This window comes from Typopeltis vanoorti, chromosome 20, assembly GCF_054136105.1.
Source record: "Typopeltis vanoorti isolate ZY-2024b chromosome 20, IOZ_Tvanoo_1.0, whole genome shotgun sequence".
Lineage (NCBI taxonomy): Eukaryota > Metazoa > Arthropoda > Arachnida > Uropygi > Thelyphonidae > Typopeltis > Typopeltis vanoorti.
Window position 1 is genome coordinate 93482748 of NC_143568.1, and position 19499 is coordinate 93502246.

General features: G+C 34.4%; 1 protein-coding gene across 1 annotated transcript in view; it reads right to left on the bottom strand.

The window, feature by feature from the left end:
* Nucleotides 1-2188: 2188 nt before the first annotated feature.
* LOC150095666 (two pore channel protein 1-like) overlaps nucleotides 2189-19499 on the bottom strand; it is a 355100-nt gene continuing 337789 nt past the window's right edge. Inside the window, exons 22-24 of the mRNA XM_090409936.1 lie at nucleotides 18956-19040; nucleotides 7923-8116; nucleotides 2189-2621 (exon numbers count right to left, since the gene is read on the bottom strand). Of these exons, the coding sequence (XP_090266062.1) occupies nucleotides 2490-2621; nucleotides 7923-8116; nucleotides 18956-19040 (411 nt within the window). The 3' untranslated portion in view covers nucleotides 2189-2489. The remainder of the gene's footprint in view (nucleotides 2622-7922; nucleotides 8117-18955; nucleotides 19041-19499) is intronic.

Consider the following 19499-nt stretch of genomic DNA (forward strand, 5'->3'; position numbering starts at 1 on the left):
AAAATGAAGGGGATGCATTCCTAAATCATTGATGAATCGTAGCCATTGATGAAACTTGGACAACAGCTTATGAGCCTGAACTGAAGAGAAAATCCAACAAATGGCACCATTCAAGATCACCCCATCCAAAAAAACTTTGCCAGGAACCCAGCAAAGTTAGTCATGCTCATAGTTGTTTAAGACATTCAAGGTGTCATTCTTCATCATGCTATGTCCCAAGGGCAAACTGTTAACACACACACACAGTACTATCGACGATTTCTGGAGCACCATTTGCACCTGGCTTTAAGAGAAGGTGAACCACATTTTTTATGGGTTCTCCACTGTGTTTGTTTCATGATAATGCATGATGTCATGTGTCACAATTGTTGATAGAGATGGTGGACAGGTGGCAAAGGGAAATATTGGAACATCCTCTGTATGTACTGGATATGAATTGTAACTTTGACTTATTCCCCAAAATGAAAGAATATCTCAAGAGGGTTTGCAGTTTCATGATGTGCAAGAGGTTCTTTGAGCAGTAGGTTGCACTATCACTGATATCAACAGGCAACACTCTGATGATGGTATCAGCAGCCCAACAAATTTGGAAACAGAATGCAGAACATGGCAGGAGATTACAGTGAAGGAATGTAATTAATTGTACAGACTTGATAAACTATTTTACATGTTGTGCACATGTTGCCACTGCTTTATTTACAAACCTCATATCACCCATATAATTTAATCATTTGTAATGCATTTAATACATCAGATTGCACAGATCATTTAGGATGTAAGGAACTTGAACTTATGAGGGCAATCAACTAAACAAAAGGTACCAGGAATTTTCCTTAAGTAAACAGCCAGAGAACATATACAATTAACCAGCATATTAGCTTCATGGCCTTACAGTAATTCAGATTCCAAACCAGAATCGAGTTTTGAAGCACTTGATTCAAAATAATATACTGTATGTAAAGGTCTCAAGAATAAGGTAAATTGGGGAGTTCTTGTACAATATGAGAATTCTTGAATTTTTTTTTATAAATTAGTGAGCATTTTTCATTATTTTACAATAAAATTAAATAGAAATAATATAAAGATTACACAAAAGCTGCTGTTATTGTTGATATTTACACCACACATTAATTATGAAACCACCTCATCATAGAGAATACAGGTATATATCCCGGTCATACAACACATTAGGTGCTGTCGTATAGCAAATCACCCCCTCCTTTTTATTTTTTTTCACTTGTAGGTGCCGGGTTTAATAACATTTTAAGCAGTCATATATGTCTCTAAATGATGTAAATAAAGCATTTATTTATGTCAGATATGCAAATGAAAAATTTATTCTGAAAAGCTTGGCTTAGGGAAACATGCCAACCAGTTTGATAATCACTCTACACCATTAAAAGTTTCTCCATTTTGTTAATAAGATTGTCACATTTATGGATAACTGTAGTATTAACTAGTGTAGCACTCTTCACTAAGCCCTGTATCTTTTTTTTCTTAAACAACTGTATCAACAGTGGTGTGAAGTAAGTTTAGCCTGCAGCCTATCTCAGTGTTCAATACACCACCACTAAATTTAATAATTTCCACCTTAGTATGAAATGTAACAGGTTTACATGTCTTTTTCTTTTCACTGGAAGCAAACAGCACCCTTACTTTGAATTTTATCTGCCATTATTAACAACAATAAAATAACAGTTATAAACAGTATAATTCACAGTGAAGCAACAATATCCTAAAAAAACAGCTCACAATAACTGCGCATTGTTTGATTCACGGGAGTCATGATGCTAAAATCATTGTACAAGTGACTGCAGCATCATATAAATGGGCACTGGTCATAATTGAAATGTGTTATATGAGTGGGTCCTTGTAAAGTGAAGTGTCATAAAGCGGGATATTACTGTATTCCTAAAAAAAAATTATAAATCAGATCATTTTAGGTACAGATGTTAAAGGAATCTATCAGCAATATATCAACCTAAAAATATACATACATAGAAAATAATAAACATAAACAATATGCATTTGAGATAGAAAGTAAAAAAAACGAATTTCAGATAACAAACCAATTTTCATCTTTAACTTACAGTTAAAGATTGATTTAAAAAGCAAATAATGAAATTTAAATAAAATACAGCACAACAAATAAAGATAAAAATATAACAGGTAAAATTGCTCATTATATTCGTACATCACAAAACATGATTACTATACAATTAAGACTTAAAGATTGTATTAAATATGATATATGTGTGTGTATATACATTCCTACATAAAAAAATAAACTGCGCTTTACATTGTAAACAATTCTCTTCTAATATGCACAGTATTTCTTGATCACTGTAAATCTTAATGATGGACTAGAATGCTATTACCAATAATATTTTGCCATTTATGATATTTACAGTGGTCCCTCGGGATGATGATACTATAATGAAGTTAGTTGTTGCATATTAATTATTAATAAGACATTATGAAATATACTATCACATTGTGAAAGTTCTCCTGTGTTCCTCTCGTATCCTATCATCTTGTTGATTTCTTGCTTGTTCCTGAAGCCTAGCAATTAGTTCTTCTCTTTGCTTTTGTTCTTCACTTTCTGCTGCCAGTAACCACATCTAAAGTGCAAAGGGATTATAATGCTAATATTTATAATCTTCTGAATCTGCATAAATTTATAGTCAAATATATGAAATTTGATTCTCTACTTTCTCAGGCACTAAAATTTAGTACACTACATGCAAAGGATATTTCAAAAATATCAGATTTATCATTAGCATATAGGGCTAACTAACAAGCAAATATATCATATATGTTGAGAAGTGATGTAATAATTATGCACAACAAGTTTGACATTTCAAAGTGTATAGCTGACTTTTAATTTCACTCATTTTCTACCTACAAGAGTAGCCAATACTATAAGAGCTAATTAAGGGATATTGATGATAAATTTTTAGTGGCTAAGCAAATTGAGAACTAAAGTAGAAAAGCTCTCTCTCTAATGTTCACTGAGCATCTACAGATGCCGTATGGTCACTCCGATGCTCGATGATGTTCCACACCAGGCCTTGCCATGTAGTCCTGTTGTTTGCTTTTCTGGCAGCCTCAACACTCTGAAGATCAGTCGCTCCACACACACGCCATCCATCCATCTCATTGATGGTCTACCTCTGCCTCTTTTTCCAGGAACTTTATCTTCTATTACTGTTCTGAGAAGTCCTCCTTCCATTCTTTCTGTGTGTCCAAAATATTTTAACTTTCTTCTGTCAATATCCTTAAGGAGCCTTAAAGTTCTACTAATCTTTTCTAACACCCATTCATTTGTACGCCTTTCAGTATATGATATCCTCAACAGCCTTCTGTAACACCACATCTGAAAAGCAGATATCCGTTTCTTATCTGACTTCTTTAGGTTCCAAGTCTCGCATCCATAAGTTGCTGTTGGAAAAACAACTGCATCTAAAATCCTCAACTTTGTTCCCATGGAGATAGATCCATCCTTCCAGATTTTAAACAGGTCTCTGACTGTTGTTTTAGCCATTCCTAACCTTTTTCTGACATCTTCTGAACAGCAATTCTTCACATTAATAATGGATCCCAGGTACTCAAACTTGCTGACTTCCTCAATTCTTTCTCCATTAAGATACACTTGTTTCTCAAGAGCTTCTCTGTTTGTTTTTCCTTTGAGAACCATGATCTTTGTCTTGCTAGAACTGAGTTGAAGTCCTCTGTTATTACTGATCTTGTTAACTTTGTCAAGAATTAGTCCTAGTTCTTCCATGTCATTACAAAGGAGTACTGTATTATCAGCGTATCTACCTCCTATCCTAATTCCCGTCTTGAGCTCATCCAATGCTTCACGCATGATGTCCTCTGCATATATACTAAACAAGTGAGGAGAAAGTAAACATCCTTGTCTAACTCCTTTTCCAACTTGAAGCCAGTCAGTCAATCCAACACCTGATAGTGTGTTGAGGAAAACCCATTCTTTTCATTACTTCCTACAGTTTCACATGCTCAACACAGTCAAAAGCTTTAGAGTTGTCTAAGAAACACATTACCAGAGGGAGTCTGAATTCTTTATATTTTTCTATGATCTGTCTAAGGCAAAGGATCTGATCTCTGATGCTCATACCTTTCCTAAAACCTGCTTGTTCCTCGGGCATCTCTGCCTCAACTTTGGCCTCAATCCTATTTAGCATGATCTTTAATAAAATTTTGCTTGCATGAGATATCAATAATTCTATAATTCTTGCATGCCTTCATATCACCTTTCTTGTGTAGTGGTATGAAAACTGACTTCTTCCAGTCTCTAGGCCATGATCCTGTCTCCCATATCCTTGTAATCAATCTATGAAACATTCTTATCCCTCCATCCCCTATGGCCTTAATTAACTCTGCTGGGATTTCATCTGCACCTGGGGCCTTATTGCTGTTGAGCTGCTTAACTGCTCTTTCAACTTCATGCCTAAGTGGAGGAGGTTCCAAATCAAAATTTTCTTTATCCACTCTGCTGTACAGTTCCTCACAGTATTCTTTCCATCTGTTAGTAATGATCCATTCCTATCTTTTGATGACATTCAATTTAGGCTTAAACTTGTGCTTTAAGTCATGAACTAAATAAAACATCCTTTTATAATTATGCCTTCTCATCTGGAACTCTATTTCTTCACATTTATTAGTATAGAACTTTTCCTTGTCCTGCTTGATGGCTCTTCTGATTTCTCTATGTAATCTCTTGTATTCTTCAGTCCCTGTGTCTCTTTGTTTTTCCAACCGCCTTCTTTTGATTAGTTCCCATGTTGAATCTGATATCCATGGGTCTCTTGGTTTTCTTATTGGGCTGAGATACGTCTTTGCTGTATCCTGTATTATCATCTTGACACCTTCCCAAAGCATTTCTGGTGAGATTTCCTCATTGGTCTCCAAAAAATCATCCAGATGAGTTGATGTTTCTTCTGTGAATCCACTAGGAATTACTCTAACATCCAATCTAGTGGAATGTGCCTGACCTGAAAGTTTTCGGAGTCTTAGTCTTACTTTGGCTCTTACCAGTTGATGGTCTGTACCACAATCTGCTCCAGGACAAGTATGCACATCAGAGATGCTTGTCTTCCACTGCTGGAGAGCCAGGATGTAATCATGGTGCCTGACCTATCAATGTTACATGTCCATCGTAGATGTTTCTGGAAGCATGTATTGGTAATAACTAATCTGTTAGCACAGGCAAATTCCAACAGTCTTTCACCATGGGTGTTACGGTCACTCAGACCAAACATGCCACACTCCGGCCTGACTCTCATACTCTTTCCCACTTTTGCATTTAAGTCTCCTAAGATGTACAGTATGTCTCTCCTTGGTAGGCAGTCCAAAAGAGTTTGTAAGTTTTCATAGAATTCTTCACTCTCTTCTTCAGGCCTATTCATGTGGGGTGCATAAACTACCACAATTGATACATTGGTAGGCTGAGCCTAAAGTCTAATGGAGAGTATCCTATCATTAATGGGGTTATAACCAAGAAGGCTTCTTGCCTGAGCTGTCTTCAGTATCACAGCTATCCCGTGATGTTTTGAGTCACCACCTGAGTAAATAACTAGCTTACCATCCTGTCTTTTGAAAAGACATCAAAAAATTAAAATATGGAAAGACAGCTTGGGTAGAAGATATTCGACAAGATATGGAAGTGTAAGAATTTTACAGTGGCTGCACTGCATAATTCAGAATGCCTGGTCAGAGAATTGAATTCCAGATGAAGTAGAGCTCTCATAATACCCATCTATAAAAAGGGAAATAAAAAAATGTGAGAATTAGAGGAATTTCCCTACTCAGTGTTCCACATAAGATTCATGCCAGTACAATTGAGAAAAACAAACTGGGTTTGCACCAAATAGAGGTTGTCAGGATCAGATTTTCACTTTAAAAAATTTAAAAACAAACAGTTGACAAATCATAGAAATATAACAAGGATCTGTATTTAAGTTTTTTTTGTAGATCTGGAAAAGGCAGTGACAATATAATGGGCAATACATAGTTTATTTTGAGTTGTAGTTAGAATTCAAGGAAGTAAGTACAGGAAGATAATTTGATGTTAAATCAGGTGTGAGATAAGGGTACACATGATTTCCACTGTTACTCATCATCTCTATGGATTACATTATGAAGGAAAGTATTAAACCTTGCATCAAAATTGGAGACGTTAATCTCAGTTCTTTATTTTATGCAGATGATGATATCTCTTAAATAAATCCAGTACAAGTCTGCAGGATTCCCTGACTAAATTGAATAACTGCTGTAATAAATTTAGTATGAAAATCAGCAATAAAAAAAGAGATTGTAAAAATAGGCAAAAACATTGAAAACAACTGCACCCTGAATGGAGAACCTATAGAATAAGTAAAACATTTTAGCTATTAATTCACAATTTTAGCAAAGATGAAAAATTAAATATGGAAATAGATAACCAAATGAGCAAAGCTGGTATGGCAGAAAGTCAGCTGAATAAATTTATATTGAATAAGAGACAAATTAGCCAAAACAGTAAACTAGTATACAAGACAGTGTTCAAACCACTTTTAACTTATCTCAGAACTTGATCAAAGATTAAGGGAGTAAACAGATGGCATGAATGGCAATATCCTATTCAAAATAAGGATATTAGGAAAGAACTTAATGTTGGTGGTATTCAGTAACATGTTAGCAGAACTAATCTAGTGATATGATCACTTAAGTAGAAAGAGATAAGAAAGGGTAGCAAAATAAATGCTTTTTGTCAGAATAGCAGGAAGACCAAGGTTTAGGTGGATTGATGCAGTGAGATGTGCTTTAGAAGACAGAAATATAAGATCTTGATAAAATATTGGAGTTGTGACATATAACAGATTAATTTGGAAGAAAGTTAAGAAGTTAATAGTGAAATAACCTTTTCATGTAGTACTCTTATAATATCCTGTACATTCCCCAAGGGTACATATCAGGAATTTGATTATGTGAATTTGAGAATCATATGTAGTATGTTAAAACGAGAGGCAAAGTGCAAAAAGTGGCCTTTGGCTTGAAAGATTTGGATTTCAATTCCTCAGGAAGTGAGAACATTTATTAGGGCTTTTCAGCTGTAGATAGGTTAACCATTGTAATACAAAGGTGGTATTGTTTTTCTGTAAGAAAACAGGTTCTTTCGTTCCCATTTCATAAAATACTAGTTGGAGAACACTCATGATTTAAGACATATAAGCCATTTCTCTATCATCTTAGATGTTTTGGCATATTCTTAAACAATCACAAACTGCATGCATGGGAGCAGTACTTCATACCTAATAAGATCTGCTAATAGATTTTTGTTATTTTAAAAAACATCCTCTGTTATTCTTACTTTGATAAAGATTTGCCCCTCCTCTCATTTTTTTTCCTTTTAAAAAAAGAGGCTTGAGATATTAAAAGAGCACATCAGAGAAAGAGATGGAGGGAATTAGGTTTTACTTTCCCTTCCACCAAGGCACAAATCTTATTTTTAATAAGATGTGATGTAAAAAATATTCAAAACAGAACTGGAATGACTTATACATATGCACATATGCAGTAAATTGGGCAATGTTCTTCTTCTATGATAAAACTACTAAAATGGAATGAAATGTTTATGGTTACATTATGTGTAACCAAAAAATAATGTGCATTCATACTGACTAAACTTGCACAATTTTCATTCTGAATATCCCTGGGACATTTTAATACAATATATTAAAATATGTTCCACAAAAATAATTTATGTAAGTCTTATTTTTGTATTAATTCTTGGGAATCTGTTGTTATATTGACTTATTTTTTTTTTACTATAATTAAACTTATAAAATCCTTGTTATGCATTTAAATTGCCATGCAAAAAAAAGAGAAATTATTGATGAATTTAGATTTATTATACTTACTTTAACCTCATCTGCATACATCCTGAGACTGAAGGAGAATTTAGTGCGTGTGCGAGTCCCTCGATAGGTAATACCACTTGACTCCATATTTTCAGAATATGATTCTAACTGAGAAACAGGTATATTATTTTTGCTATGGCAGAATTCAACTTCATCTGCACCTAAGCTGATATCAACTTTGACTAGACTGTCCTCTGCAATAAAAATTAGATTAACTAATGTAATCAGTATAACTACACAATATATGTAAAAATGAATTCTTTTTCTCAGGGTTACAGAGCAGTCAGCATTTGCTGTGTAGAATTTTTGGAGAGAAAAACACGTATGTTTGAATAATTATTTTACTTACAGCTAAGAAAAATAATATTTTGACCTCTGTATAAAGTTCATTCAGCAGGAATATATATATATCAACTAAAACACAAGCTACATCACAATACATGTAAGTAAGCTATAATAACTGCTTTAATTGTTCACACTAGCTTGACCTCTGGCGATGGAAAGAAAGAGGGAAAGACTAAAATTTAAAAAAAAAAATATATTATTTTTAATATATACACAAAGACCAGGGCTCATCAGCACCCTCAAACATACAGCCTTAATAATTTGCTCTGATGAGCAGATGCTAAAGAGTGAATATGAAATTATAAGGGAAATCTTTAGAAAAGAATAGCTATTATTATTTAAAAAAAAAAAAAAAAAAACGGTTCAATAGATCCTTCACAGTAATTCTACTAAAGGTAAAAAAAAAAAAAAAAAAAGATTACAAAAATGCCATAGCCATACTGTACATTAGGGGAATATCAGGGAAAAAAAATTAATAAATATATTAAGGCAACATTTAAACCTCCAACAAAATTAAAAAGCATATTTAGCTCATCCAAAGATTCCCTTTTTCACCTTACCTACTCAAGGGTTTACAAAATCCAGTGCACCTGCAACTTAACCTATATAGGAGAAAACAGGATGTATAATTCCAATAAGAAAAGATGAATAAAATGACATTAAATTTCTTCATTATGGTAAAACAGGCTTTTCTGATCATGCACTCCAAACATGTTACAGAATTAACTGGAAAGGTACTAAGCTCCTACACTACACCAAAACCTGTACAAAAGAAAATTCAAAGAAGCTTATGAGATGCTGATTCATCACCCCAATCTGCAACCCATATATAGTATCCAGATATTAGAACATAAAAAAAAAAAACACAGAACCCTAACACAAGAAAACCGGATTAGTGGATGGAACCTAAAGATAACAAGACTGTAGAGTAGCAATTCAGGTAGTTTAATTTTTTTTTATCATTTTTATTTTATATAATTTTACTCTTTCCCTCACCATAGGTCAGGCTAGTATAAACAGTTAACATAGTAGTTATAAGCTTGTATACAAATGTGATGTAGCTTGTGTTTTATTTAGTTCACACACACATATCTTCCTGATGATCACCTTGATACAGAAGACAAAACGCTCGGTATTCTTTTTCTTTGTTGTAAGTCAAATAATTGCTGTAATGCGTGTGCTTTTTTTTCTACATAATGAGTAAAAAATGTTTTAAGGTCTGTTAATCTGCATCTAAGTGAACAATGCAGGCATTAAACAAGAATGTGTCAATGAGACTCATGAAATGATTTAAAAAAAAATAGTTTTTTTTTTTTTTAAATAGATCAGGCTTTAAGTGGCACAGGTGGTTCAGAGACATTATTCCTTGAAAGCATGATTTAGACCTGTAAACAATCCAATTTCTCTCTTATTCCATATGAATTTATTCAATTGACTTCCCACCATACCAGCTTTGCTGATTCTGTTGTCTATTTCTATATTTAATTTACCATCTTCAGTAAAAATCATGCCTAAATAGCTGAAATGTTTTACTTGTTCCACAGGTTCTCCATTCACAACACTGTTGACATTTTCAATGATTCTGCCTATTTTCATTGTCTTTGTTTTTTATTGCTGACCTTCATACCATATCTATTACAACAGCTATTCAATTTAGTCAGAGAATCTTGCAGACTTGTAGCGGATTTATTTAGAAGTATAACATCATCCACATAAAGCAAAGAGCTAACATTAACATCTCCAATTTTGATACCATGTTTAATACCACTTTCCTTCATAATGTGATCCATATAGATAATGAATAACAGAGGGGATAATGTACATCCTTGTCTCACACCAGATTTAACATTAAACCATCTTCCTGTACTTCCTTCAATTCTAACTGCTGACTTACAACTCAAATAAAGACTAAGTATTGCTTGATATAATACCCCATTGACACCATATAACTGCAGTGTATTGAATAGCTTCTCTCTTGGCACCTTATCATATGCCTTTTCCAAATCGACAAAACTTAAATACAGATCTTTGTTATATTTCCATGCTTTCTCGACTATTTGTCGTAAAGTGAAGATCTGATCTTGACAGCCTCTGTTTGGCCTGAATCCAGCTTGTTCTTCACCAAGCTTTTCTTCCACCATTCTTCTCAACCGTTTCTCAAGTATACTTGCATAGATTTTGCCAGGAACACTCAGTAGGGAAATACCTCTGTAATTCCCACATTCAGTTTTATTTCCCTTTTTATGCCTTTGATGGCTTTTTCTACTTCAAGTATGGATATGTATTCCTGCCTGCATGCCTGGCCAGTGTTTTTTTACCACTCTGCTGTCATCACTGCTTGTTTCATTTAACAGTTTTTCAAAGTAATTACTCCATACTTCAAGGATATCTTTTATTCCAGTTTTTATGTCACCTTTATCATCTCTAACTCCTTTTACAGCACTCTTTCCTCCATTCCTAAGCTTCTTCAACAACCTCCAGAATATTTTGCCACCTTCTTGATATTTATTTTCTATATTCTAGCCAAAGTCCTCCCATGACTTTTGTTTAGCTAGTTTTACACAGTGTTTAGCATTCTTGCATTTGTCTCTATATTCTTTAAGAGCACAAGCTGACTTATTTGACAGGAACTTTTGATATGCTTTCTTCTTTTCCTTCACTGCCTCTTTAACTTCCTGTGTCCACCAGGGAGTTCTGATTTTTCTATCCTTGCAGACAACCTCACCACATGCCTCTCTGGCTGAATCAATCAGTGTTTTCTTGAAGGCTTGCCACTGAATCTCTAAGGTTTGGTTCCTGTTCTCAAACTCTTTCATTTTTTCTTCAATAATCTTTGTGTATTTTAGTCTACAGTTCACATCTGAGAGCTGCTCAACTTTTATTCGCTTTAAAACTTTCTTACATGTTATTCTTTTCAATATGAAATTCAATTTTATCCTGCTCAAGACTAAATAGTGATCACTTCCAATTTCAAATCCTCTGTATGTCCTGCACCAGGGAGAAAATATCACTATCAACAATAACATAGTCAATGAGACTTTTCTTATTCCATGCTAAACTCTCCATGTGAATTTGTGCACATTTTTATGTTGGAACATGGTGTTAGTAATAACCAGTCCATGTCCTGAGCAGAAATCCAACAGATATTTGCCATTATTATTAGCTTTGCTCTTTTCTCCAAATTTTCCCAAAATATTTTTGTATGTCTCAGAATCATTTCCTACTCTGCTATTTAGATCCCCAACAAGGACCAACTTTTCATTTTTCATTGTGTCAGTTGCTTTTTCTAAAGCCTCAAAAAATTCCTCCACTTCTACCTTAGTAGAACCTTGTATGGGACCATAGGCACAAATAAGTCTCATTGTCCAGTTCCCCATTCTCATATTTGCCCACATTACTCTACTTGAGACTGACTGCCATTCAAGAAGATTAGCCTCGTATTTTGTGTTGTATAACTGTCCTATTTATCAGATTTAGTTCACTGCAACTTTGGTCTGTTCTCTTTGAAGAGAACAGTTTTATGGATGCTATTTTTCAATGAGTGAAAGTTGATTCATACTATGATATTATTATTGAATACAAATGGAAGATAATGGCTTCTTTGAATATGTTTCAAAATGTTTAACAGAAAGATGGAAATAAAAGTAAATCAGTTTCTGTTAATGATTGTGCTAGGAAGTTAACCATGTTATATTTTAATGTGCTTTAAATTGGATGCCCAAGAAATTATATTCTTGGTTTCATCATTTATCCACGTGTAAGCAAACAAAGTTTGCAAATGAAGTCACTTTCACGATTGGGCTACTTGTATGTAGAGGCTAATGACCTCGCATCAACTGCATTAGTATCCCATAATGCAAAGCTCATATCTTTATCGACATGTATAATGCTATGCATTACAGGAAGGACCACTACCCAGACCGATTTTGACCTTTACTGTGGTCTCGTCAGTGGAAGCCAGATCCAGAAGTGATACTTTCAACTTTGATACTTTCTGCATTACTTTCAACCTTGGTATCACCTCTGGTTGACTGTCAGCTTTGCCACAGAAGAGTTTGGAGAAATCTGCTGTTGACAACTCCAGAGCATTTGATCAGGTCTGACACTGAGGCCTGTCAGTCTTTCCTCTAGCCTAACACTGTGCATCAAGATGGTTTCCTCTCTTTGGATTTCTCAAGTGCTCCAAGGCCTCTCTATCATTTACCCTCCACAATTATGTTCTCTAAGCATAATTCTGCATTTTTCTATATAACCCTATAAAAATAATTATCCATACTATTGCTGACACACCTCAAACATCCCAAGCTTCAAGATCTACTACAACCAGTGCTTTAAACACAGACCTTCATGCCTTTCTTTAAAGGGGTGAGGAAAACCTAGTCAATTTCAATTGACTAGGTTTTCATTGCCTTTTTGTCATACAAAAAAATTTATTTCACTTTTTTTTATCCATGAAAAAATACATGAGCTCTTCTTCTTGGCATAAACATCATATCAGTAACTTTCTCATTCTGATTAATGAACTCTCTCACTTTCTCTTCAACTGTCTCACAGAATCTGAAATGTATTAGTGAAAACTTTCTTCTCTTTCATTCCACTTCTATTCTCTGGAACAGCCTTCCTCATGAAATGTTACTTACCCACCTACTACAATCTTCAGCTCTCTAGGAAAAAATATCAATAAGCTGATATTTTTTCCTCAAGAGCTATATTTTAGCTAGATTATATTTTTCCTATATAAATATCAATTTACATTGATATTTATATACAAACAATCCTTAGGGAGAGTGTCGATTGCTCTCAGTGAATGATTCACTGTTGGCAGCAGACTGTTCAACTCATAACAGACTCATTCATCTGCTGTCACCAAGTGGATAGCAATAGTATTTTCTTATCTATTATTTTACTGGGATACATAATAGCAAGTAAAAGACCAAGTGATATGAGCAATGCACTTGCTCATATTGAGCCTTCAAATTGAATTTTCTCCTCAAGCTGACTTTATTCACCAGTAATTTGCCAACTGTTTTTCAATCTCATATCTTTGGGAAGAGCAATTGTTGCTAAGAATTACATATAAAACTATGATTAACATTTCACAGTAAAACACCTAGATTGGTATCCAACAGCAAGAAAACTGCAACTTGCTTTATCTTCTATAAATGAAGATGCTGGACTATTTTAGCTAAAAGAATAACCCACTAAACAGAACAACAGTTGCCTTCACTCTCCTAAACAAAGTATGCACTGTTCTCTGATCATTGAAGATATCATTTCATCCAATATCATCTGCCATTAAAGAAACCAGGCATTTGCAAGATATGCTGCACTGCAATTTGTTATACTGACCAACTTGGGAGATATTTGCTCAGATGAGCATACGAGGGTTGTTTGAAAAGTTTGCTAAAAAAATAAGTTGCACATTTATTTCTCAACATCATCTCCATCGAGGTCTACACATTTGGTCCAGCGAGTTTCCAATTTTTTCATTCCATCTAAAAAGTAGGATTTGTCAAATTGTGCAAAATAGTTATTGATAGCTTTGATGATATCCTTGTCGAAAGAAAATTTTTTCCGACCGAGCCAAATTTTTAAGTTTGGAAACAAGAAGTCACACGTGGCCCAAGTCCGGAGAATATGGTGGGTGTGGAACCAATTCAAACCTCAATGCGTGCAATTTTGCCATTGTGACAGCATGTGGGACGGTGCATTGTCTTGATGAAAGAGCACTTTTTTGTGCATCAATCTTGGGCGTTTTTCTTCGGTTCTTTTTTTGAATGGTCCAACAATGACGCATAATAGACTCCTGTTATTGTCTCGCCCTTTTCTAGATAGTCTATCATGATAATTCCTTGGGAATCCCCAAAAACTGTGGCCATCACCTTCCCAGCTGACAAAACAGTCTTCACTTTTTTCGGTGCTCTTTCACCAGGCATTGTCCACTGTTTTGACTGCTGCTTGGACTCAGGTGTATAGTGGTGGATCCAAGTTTTGTCTATAGTCACGAATCAATGCAAAAAATCCTGCGAATTGTGATTAAACATCACCAAACACTGTGTTGAAGTCTTTTCACGTGTGTTTTTGATCAACAGTCAACACTTGCGGCGCCCATTACACACACAGCTTTTTCATGTGCAATTTTTTGTGCGGGAATTATAAACCCGTTCAGCTGAGATGCCTACAATCTCAGCAATCTCACACACTTTCACTCGACGGTCTTCCATAATGATACCATGAATTTTGTTAATCATTTCCTTCGTAATGACCTCAGTCGGGTGACTGGAGCACACTTCATCTTCGATGGACTTATGACCACGTTTAAACTCATTTATCCAAAAATAAATAGTCTTTAATGCTGGTGCAGAGTCCCCATGAACTGCATCTAACTCAGCTTTTGATTTGTGCTGCTGTCCACTTCTTCAAATAAAAGTGTTTTATCACTGCAAGAAACTCGTTTTTTGCCATTTTTATGAAAATTGCGAACACCGTCATTTTAAATGTTTGCCAAACGAGAACTATGCATTGCATGTGGCTAAAATTTTGCCAGGAGTCATGAAAAAGATTATACATGCAGACACTGGTAATGAACGAATTGTGTCACCATCTATTGGAAATTTACCAAAATTTTCAAACAATTCTTGTACAGTAATCTATTGTTTATCTGATCTTCAAAACAATGACACTTCAGTTAAACAACTTCTTGTACAGCATCATGTAACCGTATTTCAATTAATAAATGGCAAACTGCCTTCCTGCTGTGGTAAACTACATTATCAGAGTTATACAGAAAAAAAACATATAGCAAACTCCTAGGGATCAAAGGAATTGTTTGTTATTATGAATTTCCTTTAGCACAGTTCTGTGCCTCTAAAAAAAAAAAAAAACTAAATATGCGAGCATTTTTTAATGCTCGTATATTTAACATCGTTTAAGTTTTTTTTTTCTTTTCGTTTTCTTCATGCTGAAGAAGCAGTCTATGTGAGAATATCAGTAGTAGTAGATATATATAAATTGTTATTATACCGTGCATATGCCATGTAATCTTATGTGATATGGAAGAAAAAAAAAAGCTACAGAAACCTGAAGGAGATCGTTGTTGTTTTCTATAAGTTTCCATAACAGGATTAACTGCTATACAAGTTATATCAAAATCACTTGGTAAAGCAGTATATGATAACATGTTCCATACTAAAACTCATTTTGACAAGCTCTTGGATTCAAATGATAAGAAAAAATTTGGGATTACAATTCAGTAAAACTAGCATTAATAAATAAAAGTTAATACTGGACTGAATTTATAAAACACGCATTTGACATCAAAGCCATTTTGAAGTTAATTTGTGTAAAATGATTTTCCCAGTAACAGAAAACAATGTTACTTGGCACCTCTGTGGAAGAAATTGCAAACTTGGCTCTACACCTTCCTTTAAATGTATGTTATCTCTTAATTGTGAATGCTCTCAGCCTCTCTGTTTGCTATGTGTGAGGTGGAAATGTTGCTATGTATGTATGTATGTATGAGACCAGCAGTTTAAAGAGCTCTTATAAATGTTCTTCAATGACTTGAACTCTGATCTTTTCAACCAAAGGGACATTCTGTGCTAAAAATTTATCTACTGCTTTCACAGTTTCAGCATTGTTGGTTGCTGCATTAAGCTTATAACTGCACTTCATTATAACAGAACACATCTCATGAACTAAAGCTCACAATGAGATGATTATCCTTAACTGCTGGCCTGGTTAGCCAAGTTGTCTGTTCTCTAACTAACATTATGGGTCTGAATCCACTGTGGCATGAATGTTGTTAAAAGACTTCGAATGGTGTGCGACTATTATCACTTGGTGTGTGAGACAGCATCACTACCATCTTTATTCGAGGTAAGAAGCAGCTTGAAAAGGTTCATGTTTCACTCTAAAATCAGAGTTTATCTAATTGTAGCTCATCCATGGTGCTAATGTACAAATATTTACAACCTTTTTTTGTAGGTTGGGTTTAAAAAAAAAAATGTGTGTGATAAAGAGGGATATAAAGTATTCCCACTGGCACATAGTCTTTAATGCTCCTATATCTTGTTATAAATCACTAAATTAAATAATTACATTTTGGCACAAAAGAATATTGGAAACAATGAGGAAATAAAATTGCAAGTTCAGTTTTAATCTATTTATTAGGCTTATGAGATTTATTTCCTACTATTCTATATGGCTTGTTTTTATAATAAGTGGTTCTGTGATCAGTGGATTTCTGTTTGCATGTTTCTTAAATATTTTTAAGTTAATTTTTTTCTAGACACGCTAATATCAATTTGATGAATGGTGAAAGTTCCAGAGTTTAATAAACATACATTTTGTTTTCTACATATTTTTGTAATTAAAAAAAAAAAAAAGTGTATTCTATACATCAACTAGACATTTACAAGTCTGCAAGTAACACACTGAGTCAAATGAGCTTCTTGAGAAGATTACTCATCTCATCAGACTAAAAAAGACTGTTTTGTGATTGAAGCTACACTCTATATGCCTCTGATAAGAGTGAATATACATTTTCAATTGCCATGGACAACACACAAACTGAACTATAGAGCAATGAGTAATGCTACATGCTCTTCTAGTGAAATGGATATGGAGCATTGCTTGGAGGGTAATGAGTGCTTTTTCCATGATGAAGTTGGAGGTAGAAGCATAATAATATGGAATAATTTCTTGTATGGATTAGATTCATGTGTCACAATGCACAGAATTATGACTGCAAGGTTCAGAATACTTAATCTACTAACTGCATTGCCTTAGCTTTATTGGTATATTCCTAAACTCAACCAAACTATCAGGCCTTTTTGAATGAAGGGAGAGAATCTTCTTTTTGGAGGCATGGATGTTTATAAATGTCTTTAGGTGGTACATGAATTTCACTGCTTGATATAAGACCACTCCTCTTTTCAGTGGAAGCTTGAAATGGCATAATCGTTCCATGTTTGGTTTCTAAGAACAGGATTTCTGGTTTATCTGATGCTTAGCTTACCTTTGATGCTAATGTGCTATAGATTTATAACTTCTTGTAGGTAGAATAAACAACAATGAACCACATAGGTTAGTAATAAATTATGCAAATAATGAGTTGCATAATACAGTATCTGTTATCCATGCAATATGCAAACTGTAACTATTATTTTTGAGAAAATCACAATGTATACTGAATATTAATTAGAATAACTTTAATTAATACTTCTGATATTTCAGCAAAGGTTAAATTGCCATCAGGGCAATGAGGCTGAAGAAAGGGAACCTAAATGGGCTAAATTGGGTGGTCTTGGCCATTGGGCTGAAGATCTGAGGATGAGTGCTTCCCAAATTTGGGACAGTTTCATGCATCCATATTTGTTGAGGTTTGGAAAGTTTCTCAGGGATGAGACAGATACCAGAAATATCTTCTCGTATTTGTATTTGTGGTGGACTAGAGTAGCCTTCTTCCAGCATATCCTGTGGTGAATGTCTAAAGCATGGTCAGCAAGTCCAGGGTAGAACTGAATGTAGTCCATATGTTCAGATCTGATACTGATTGTTCTGTCTGTTTGGCAGTAGTCAAGGAAAGAATATGAAGCTCTATTGGAAATTGATGAGGATAGGGACTTGAGGATAATTTGGATTATTTAGGATGTTGAAAAACAAGCTAACAAGTAAAGATAAGGAAGTTATTATCCCTCTTATAAGGCTATGATTCAGCCACATCTTGACTATTGCACACAGACTTGGGGACCTTTTAAGGTGGTTGAAAAGATTCAGAGATGAATGACCAACATGGTGACAGGTCTGTGGAATGCTCCCTATGAAGATAGGTTGAATGTTTTTGGGTTACAAAGTTTAGTTGATAGGTAGAAAGGAGGGGACATAATAAAAACTTTTAAGATAGGGATTTTATAAAATTGATGCAAGTGAAATTTTTCAATATATGACAAACAGTCAGAGAACTAGGGACCATCCATGGAAGTTGTATGAGAGTGGTTAGTGGGGGATGCAGACCAAATTTTTTGTATGGAGAGTGGCGAGTTAGTGGAATGGATTGCCAGAATTGGTTGCGAGTTCCCTGATGGTGAATAGATTCAAGGAGAGGTATGATGGTTGATTTGAGTCTCCTGCGAAAAGTCTCTGGATTCCATGGAGATGCCACAGATTTTCAGCCAACAACCAAGACCATCCAATTTAGGACTCTGGGACCAACTTTGGTCGCCTTTCTTCAGCCTTGTGTTCCAGTGGTAATTTAACTCTGCCGAAATATCAGAAGTGATAATTAGTTATAATTGATATTCAGTATACGTCATTTCCTCAAATATAGTTATGAATAGCCAATTGTATAAGCCTTTCTACAAGAATATGCAAACTAAAAAGCCAAGGACAATTATTCTTATTTTAATGCTTTCTAATAAAGTTTACAATGTGTATAAACTTCTAAACTTTCTAAGTCAGCTGGTGAAAGGGTGATAACATGGTTCACTCTTACTACAACAAATGAACTTATTACTGAAAAGTCCCAACCAAAACTGCAAGTCCCAGACTATTTTTTTGGTCTGGGGACCAAAGTTGGCAAGAGTTCCTGATTATGTGCTTAATAAAAACAAAATATTTGATACTTTTATTATTCAAGATTATTTCATCAAAAAAATATCAAAGTAATTTTCCAGGTAGTAACTTACTATCCATATCCCCCATAAGACGTTTGTACTGAATTCTAAACAAGAAGGATTCTAATACGAAGGCCACTATTGTGTTCATTACTACCTATAAAAATCAATAATGAATTTAATTTTTACTTTGTAATTCTGACACATGCACACAAATTTCAAAATATCACACATGCTTTATTTGAAATATGGTAAAAGCATTAACATACAGTAATAGAGGTTATCAAACTGCTAATTATTTATGCCTACTTCTGCAGGTAATACCAATGGGATGGTTACAAGGTTTTCTTTGTTGATTTGGCTGCTGTAGTTTATTTAGCTGCTTATGATTTTTAAAATATAAATATGATGGTCATTCCAGAAGTTTTACAGAAAAATTTAACAAAATACATTTATAGGCCTTTAATATAATATTGGAGATTGGAATGCAAAAGTGGGAGGAATAACAGTTCATTTTGGTTTAGGTATTCGCAACACTGGAGGGAAGAGACTAGTTAAGTTTTGTGCAGAGAATTCTTTGTTTGTTAACACCTGCTTTAAACAGCACAAACGGAGA